General features: G+C 40.2%; 1 protein-coding gene across 1 annotated transcript; it reads left to right on the top strand.

The window, feature by feature from the left end:
• Nucleotides 1–2,262: 2,262 nt before the first annotated feature.
• Nucleotides 2,263–7,460, top strand: LOC133900431 (2-isopropylmalate synthase A-like). The gene is made up of 12 exons (XM_062341577.1): nucleotides 2,263–3,086; nucleotides 3,696–3,909; nucleotides 3,993–4,073; nucleotides 4,205–4,294; nucleotides 4,396–4,482; nucleotides 4,748–4,848; nucleotides 5,347–5,380; nucleotides 5,478–5,552; nucleotides 5,831–5,914; nucleotides 5,998–6,132; nucleotides 6,789–6,934; nucleotides 7,056–7,460. The coding sequence occupies exons 1-12, from the start codon at nucleotides 2,377–2,379 to the stop codon at nucleotides 7,192–7,194; spliced, it is 1,896 nt and encodes a 631-aa protein (XP_062197561.1). The 5' UTR covers nucleotides 2,263–2,376; the 3' UTR covers nucleotides 7,195–7,460.
• The last annotated feature ends 740 nt before the right edge of the window (nucleotides 7,461–8,200 follow it).

The raw sequence follows: 8,200 nt of genomic DNA, 5'->3' as shown, positions 1-8,200 counted from the left end.
CGGTAGTATTCTACAACAGATTATGTATAAATAGATTTTGAAAATGAATTATACTATCTAGAGAAATCAAATCTATTTTTCATATGATTCACCAAAGAACGGATTGTGTAGAGTTGTACCAAACATGACTTTTGTTGGCTCGTTGAATGTTGCGGGCCAGATTGTGTGCGCAAGTTGTTGCACTTGCACTACATGCTCACGAGGACGCACGACATGCTCACCACCTACGAAAGCTCACCGTCCACATCAGGATACAAGATGTAAGCAACATCGTAGACAGAAAAGTAAACTCGAGAAATGAGATTCATTATGTTTCATTTGATTAAATAATGTATTTATATTAGACTAGTTAGGTGTATGTGCATTGAAAAAACATATAAATATTAAATATGGTACTATAAAGTACAAATTTAAGTTATAGAGATATAGATACGTTATAGAAATATAATACATCAAGGGCGATATCGTAGTTTGATTTTAGATAAAATCCAAAAAAAATGAGAAGATTATTTATTAATTTTTTTCCTAACTTTATTTACTTTTATCAGTAAAACGAGTTTCATATGGCCAGTTACGAGATGGGAAGACTGAAGAACCGAGAGTAGATGGAAAAAATAAGTAAATTATTCAAATTCTATAATTTTTTATTAGATAGGAGGGGATAGAAGAAAAAATGATGTGAGAGACAACTTATGTATTTTATATAGTAGAGATGAGTATACATGTTTTTGCCGGTTTGAACGAATATATATATAAAAGAAGTATGTTTGGTACTTCTAAAGTATGTACTCCTATATACGTATTTCATAACATAGGAAGTATCCCATGTGATAAATGGTATGTATATAGAGTATGTAAGTATATAAGATTATCCAAGTAGTATGTATACTTTTTAGTGGTTTGCACATATTGTTTTTTATATATTACATTTTATGTACAAATATAAATTTATTATCAAAATCTATTAAAATTGATGGATTTGTTTTCAATTTTTCTATGTAGTTCACATCGGAGTATTTTAGAATGAGTATATAAGTATACTCATAGTGACAAAGAAGTATATTCAGTTTATTTATATCGTATATCATAGTAAGGTCAACTCCAAATGGAATCGGCAAATCTGCAAAATCCAGTGCTATAGGGATTTGCAGGCTACTGTAGCGCCGGTATCCATCTCTAATGGAGTCAGAATCCAGTGCTACAGCAATGAGGTAACGGCAAAGGGAGGAGAGAGGGGCAGCATTTTTGCGGATGAAACAGAGAAGCCGCAACACTGTATGCCTCTTTCTCGCGACGACGCCAAGCACGACGGAGAGATCAGAGTCCACCGGGCACAACGCCAAGCACGACGCCGAGCATGACGTCGAGCACGCCGACCCTCCTCTCCTCCTCCTCCACCGAGCATGACGCCGAGTACGCCGACCCTCCTCTCCTCCTCCTCCACCGAGCATGACGCCGAGCACCTGCTACCGCCGGTCGGACCCGACTCCTCCCTCTCCCCTTCCCCGCAACGCACAAGGCAGCCGCTCCCAGAACCGCGAAGGCCAAGGAGGCACCGCCAGGAGCAGGCGCACCGCCACAGGCGACGCGACGAGGCAGGACTTGGCTAACCTCGGGCCTTCCAAAGCCAGCCAACCGCGCGGCGTGGCCGTTGGGCTTGGATAGCGTGTGCTGCCGGCGCGGATGAAGGTGGGAGGGGGCGCAGATGGAGGAGGGGACGCAGATGGAGGAGGGAGGGGCTACGGGTGGAGGAGGGAGGGAGGCGGCGGATGGTTGAGAGAGGGGGCTGCGGATGGAAGAGAGCTGGGGAATGAACGATTAAAGGAAAACAATATAATATAGGAGAGAAGATCAGGTTAATTTATAAATATCTGTTGGAGATGGTTGGAAAAGGTAGTGCTGTAATAATGATAGTGGATACTGAAATAGTGTTATAGAGTATGAAATTTTAAGGTAGTTATTGGAGATGATCTAAGGAGTATGTACTCTAGTTTTTCTATATATATATATATATACACTTTTTTGTCACTATAAATATACTTATATACTCATTCTAAAATACTCTAATGTGAACTATATAAAAAAAATAGAAAATAATTCCATCAATTTTATTAAATTTTGATAATACCTTTGTATTTGTACATAAAATGTAATACACTAAAAAAAAATATATGAGTAGAAGTACATACTCATATAATGAACTGAAACGGGTATCTTCTCCGAAGTGACATGAGCAGCTGCCAAAATAATTATTGGTGTCGATAGCTGGTTTGTAACCGTATCCGACTCATCAATCATCATCCACTAAACCGCTAAACCCCCGCCGCCTGCCCGCCTCTCAGCCGAGCCGACGACCCTCCCCTGATCCCGACGACCATGGCCTCCTCCCTCCTCGCCCCCGCTAAACCCTGTTGCTCCCCCAAAGCCCCCATCCCCAACCGCTTGCCATCCCCATCCCCAACACTCTCCGCCTCCCGCTTCACCGCCGCCCCGCGCTTCGCCCATGGCCTCTCAGCCGCCGTCAAAACAAACCCTAGCGCCCGCCGCCTCCGCGCGCTCGCCCGCCCCATCCGGGCGTCCCAGCTGCCGCGGCGGCCGGACTACGTCCCCAACCGCATCGGCGACCCCAACTACGTCCGCATCTTCGACACCACGCTCCGCGACGGGGAGCAGTCCCCGGGCGCCACCATGACCAGCGCCGAGAAGCTCGTTATCGCGCGCCAGCTGGCCTGCCTCGGCGTCGACATCATCGAGGCCGGGTTCCCGGCCTCCTCCCCCGACGACCTCGACGCCGTGCGCTCCATCGCCATCGAGGTCGGGAACACGCCCGTCGGGGAGGACGGCCACGTGCCGGTCATCTGCGGCCTCTCGCGGTGCAACAAGCGGGACATCGACGCCGCCTGGGAGGCCGTGCGGCACGCGAGGCGGCCGCGGATACACACGTTCATCGCCACGAGCGAGATCCACATGCAGCACAAGCTGCGGAAGACGCCCGAGCAGGTGGTGGCGATTGCCAGGGAGATGGTGGCATACGCCTGCAGCCTCGGTTGCTCTGATGTCGAATTCAGCCCCGAGGACGCCGGCAGGTATTACTTCAAATGTACTATTAGCTGCAATTTTGGTTAGCCCAATTTTTTCAATTGTAACCATAAGAAAGGTTGAACTGTATTTTCAAGAAAGACCCAACTCTCTGGTACCTAGATAGTATAACCTGGTTTGCAACGGCCATCTGACTTACTGCGAGTTCTAAAAAAATAACCACTTAGTGAAACAGAGTTGCACAATGGTCCATGCTTGCTATGAAGTACTGAGTTTGTTATAGTTTAGAAAGTGGTACATCGTATCTTGAATAGCTTCAGCCCTGTACTGGTGGGAAAAAGATGGTGATTGTTATCTACATTCTGGAAGCAGTTCATGAGCAAGTCAGGACATGGTGATAGTTGGTGCTGACCGAAATTTTGCAGCCATTTTCAACATTAAGTTTCCACTCGTAACTTACTAACTTGTAAGCTTATTGGTCCATTTAAATTATGTTTTTTTTGCTCTGTCTACTTATTGGTGCAAAAAAGGATTTCATAGTTTTAGCTCATACTAGGCTATCTTATAAGTTTTATGAGTATTTACAAACAAAGGATCCTGTTTTCTCCATGTGCATAACAAGGCTGTGGCATGATAGGTTTTACTTTGCCATCCAGGTCAAATAGAGAGTTCCTGTATCATATACTAGGGGAAGTCATAAAAGCTGGAGCAACAACTCTCAATATCCCTGACACTGTTGGATACACTCTTCCTTATGAATTTGGGGGCTTAATTGCTGACATAAAAGCAAACACTCCTGGAATTGAAAATGCTATCATTTCCACTCATTGCCAGAATGACCTTGGTCTTGCGACTGCCAACACATTAGCGGTACTACCTTTTCCTTATTTATTTCTATGATTTATTATCATTAGTATAATCTTAATCAGGTTACTAATTTGACTTACCTTTAGGGTGCTCGTGCAGGAGCACGGCAGTTAGAGGTGACTATTAATGGTATTGGTGAAAGAGCCGGAAATGCTTCTTTGGAGGAGGTGAGCTCATATACCAGTCATATTATATGCGGGCAAATTTCCAATTTCGCCTAATGAGTTTAGAAAAAGGAATCTAAGTTTGGTCTGGTATGGCATTGCTACATGTCTAATATTTTCTGACTCTGTTTCAGGTTGTCATGGCAATTAAATGTCGAGGAGAACTCTTAGGTGGTCTATATACTGGAATCAATTCCAAGCATATTACTATGACAAGCAAAATGGTACAGATAATTGTTCCTTGTCTTGTTTGCTTTGGCTTTGGTCTCTTTTGCATTTTTCTGACGGCTGAAATTGCTGATACAAAATGCTCTAATTATTCTAGGTACAAGAGCACAGTGGACTTCATGTACAACCACATAAAGCTATTGTTGGTGCCAACGCCTTTGCTCATGAAAGTGGAATTCATCAGGTAAACAAATTTTTAGTCTCCCTTATTATCATTGATGTTTCTAAATTTTAACTGGGTTCGTAGCAGTGGTCGATTGGTAGTTTTTATTTTCACAGCATTGTTCCATTTCATTTACCTGGTTCTCAACTACTGTTTACCACTTATCTGTGTTTTGCAAATTCTGAAAACATTTATGTGTAAGAACTAGTAAAGCATTTTGCTCTCCCAAAATGTATGAACTATGAACTTTCTTTTTGTTCACCTTTCCTCCATTTTGTTTTTGCAGGATGGGATGCTTAAATACAAAGGAACTTATGAAATAATATCGCCTGATGATATTGGTTTAACACGTGCTAATGAGTTTGGTATTGTTCTTGGGAAACTCAGGTATCATGCAAAGTACCTTCCCCCCTTTAATTCACCTTTTGCAAATTTCTGTTGTGATGTTACTCCAGGAGAATATTCTCTCGTGAACTTTCTAGTTTCTACTGATTTGGTATGGGTACATGATCCAACTAAGGAGCTCCAATGCTTAGATTTTGAATGATTATATTTGTGGCTACTAAACAGGTCAAAACTGTTGGACATGTGTACAGGTAGTGTCACACCACAATTGCTAGTTAAGACTTAAAAAAGGGATGTGATGTAAACTATTACACTCCTGTGTGGTGACAACCTAGATCCTTTACTTCTATGAGTTCTATCATTATGCTATGATGTACTGTATTCTTGAACTGAAACCTTGATCATTTGACATGGAAGAAACCTCTGCTCAAATATTTGATCTTTTATTAATATATTTACCATCTGAACAGACATACAACGATAAATTATGTCAGATTTTATAATCTCATCCATAGTTATGTTTCTGGTCTTGTTTTTCAGTGGAAGGCATGCTGTGAGATCTAAGCTAGTGGAGGTAAAGCTTGGATATTTTCTTTGTTTCTAGTCACAATTAGAAGTTTTTTGTCACTTATCATTGTTACCAAATGGCATCCTGGTTGTTCAAACTGTAGCTTGGATATGAAATCAGTGACAAGGAATTTGAGGATTTCTTTAAACGCTACAAAGAGGTCGCAGAGAAAAAGAAGGTGACTCTTTTCTAGAGTACTTGCTCTATTGCTTCTGTTATACTTTCTATCATTTTATTCTTGTCTTTCTAAGAATTGCATGCACTGATTGATAACTTACACTTTTTTTTGCCATGACACCTTTTATTTCTATATTTTTTCATTGAATCATTACATTTTCTTGGAGAACTGCTTGCTTGAATGCTTGATTTATTCATCAGTTCTTTATTATAATATGCCTCTGTAACTTCAGACATGCACTATGCATAGAAACTCACCAGCTTGTTCACTGTTTGTAGCGTGTAACTGATGAAGACATAGAAGCATTATTGTCAGATGAGATATTCCAGCCAAAGGTTATTTGGTCCCTTGCTGATGTACAGGTATAATTGAGCTGCAGTTGACTACATTTTGGTTAGTGGAAAAGGTGATATGTTAATCTTGAAATGTTATCATACCTTTGCAGGCAACATGTGGAACACTTGGTTTATCTACAGCAACTGTGAAGCTGATAGCTCCAGATGGAGAGGAGAAAACAGGATGTTCAGTTGGAACAGGTCCAGTTGATGCAGCTTACAAGGCTGTTGACCAAATAATCCAGGTTAATTGCTGCCATATTCTTGATCTTTCTTGCACTAGTACACTACATCTAACGGGATGGTATATGGATGCAATATGCTTTTGGTAATAATGAAATTACTTGTGTCTGGTGACATAACCTGTAGCTTATTACCATCATGATAACCCACTATAGAAAAAGCTTTTGATGTTAAAAATGAAGCTACATGTATGTAGTGGCATGACTTGTAGATTATGACCATCACGATGATTTATCAGAATATTGAGTCTTAGGATATTAGCAGTCCGAGAAAGAAATGAAGTGTTAGTTGTGCTACTTGGGAAGGTACTAAGGTCCATTTGAATGCTGTGGTATCATGAAATGTGACATGAGATAGATATTATTTTGACAGCACCTTCCAACTTTGGCTTGAAAAATTGGGCATAGTCTGAAATAGTGTGTTTACTTTCTGTGTTGTGCATTTTAACTTGAAAATTACTGGCGTTTCCACAATGAGATGTAAAATATGAAATCGTCTAACATGTATCAAGCATAACATGCTTTGGCTCCTATTGGTTTGGATTAGAGAAACATTAATGAACTAACTGGTGCAGCCAGGATTTAATGCCTCAACTCAATTATTTTGTCCTTGATCAAAATCAAGAGAAATTTGTCTTATTGGAACTTACAATCTGCAGATTCCAACTATTCTCCGAGAATATAGTATGACTTCAGTCACAGAAGGCATTGATGCAATTGCAACAACTCGAGTGGTTGTCACTGGAGATGTGAGCAACAACACAAAACATGCTTTGACTGGTCGCTCTTTCAATCGTGCCTTCAGGTTATAGTCCTTTCAAATCTGTTTTCATTTGATTTGAACAAACTGTTTTCCAGCTATGTTGTTCATGCCCTCTGTTATTTCATTTTCTCTCCTAACAAACCTCTGTGTTTGTTGACTTCAGTGGGAGTGGGGCAGCGATGGACATCGTTGTGTCTAGTGTCCGAGCTTACCTGAGTGCCGTTAACAAGATGTGCAGTTTTGTTGGTGCTGTAAAAGCCAACAGCGAAGTACCTGAGAGCACAAGTGTTCAAACCACATAATAAGCCTCGACGTTCCTTTTGGTTTTCATATCCGCAGAGCAATGTGACAAGCTTGACCAAGTGTTGGAGTTTGACATATTCAAGTTAGTAAACTGTTGGTTAAAATTGGGTTTTCCCGTTGTCAGTGTCAAGAATGTGCTGCTCTATTGGAGGATCGTCCCTAGAGCTTAGAACCGGCAGGAAGTTTTGGGCCTATGCAGTGTATAATTTGTATCTTATAACCGAACTCTCAATAGGTCAATAAGAATAAATCATTTGTTGCACTAGAGTGATCTCTCCTGAATCCACGGCGTAGACGCGTAGTGCAGGACAAGCTGCTGCCGGAATCCTATTTCGATCGTCCAAACGGGAATCGTGACGTCCCCGGCCGTTTCTCGACTTGGTAGTTTGCACGCCTCACCAACTCCAGCGAAAATAACTAGTGGGCGTCTACGCTGGCTTGTTTTTATTTTGTTGCACAGAGCATAAAAAAATAAAACTACAAAAATTAAGTTCATAAATTTTGTACATTTCAATATTTATTTATAAATTTATCAATATTTAACGCATTCAATTAATTATAGAGAAAACAGTAGTATTTTTATACATGCATATAGTTTTAACATGTAGATGAAAGTAATACTAACCTAAAAAAATTGTTTTATTTTTTTTTAGTTTTAGATATTTTTCTTTGCATTTTAGATTTTTCAGCCGATTTATCAATATAACTAATATTCATTTTGACATTTTTCTGAAATTTTCCAAAAACAAAAATTATATGTGTATATACATATACATATACATATACATCTACATGTATACATATACTATACATATATACATATACGTATATATATACATATACATACAGTACCTCGTACCAGATCCTACAGTAGCAGATGGGCTGATACACCATCGAATCTTGGTTGGATAGTATAGAGTTTTTTTATTTTTATATTTTGTAACATAAAATTTATTTAAATATATCCTGGATGAAAAAATTTATAAAAATAAGCGTTTACCGTTC

The sequence above is a fragment of the Phragmites australis genome, chromosome 19, assembly GCF_958298935.1.
Source record: "Phragmites australis chromosome 19, lpPhrAust1.1, whole genome shotgun sequence".
NCBI classification, from domain to species: domain Eukaryota; kingdom Viridiplantae; phylum Streptophyta; class Magnoliopsida; order Poales; family Poaceae; genus Phragmites; species Phragmites australis.
The sequence above is the reverse complement of the archived record's forward strand: the minus strand, read 5'-3'. Positions and strand labels throughout refer to the sequence as shown.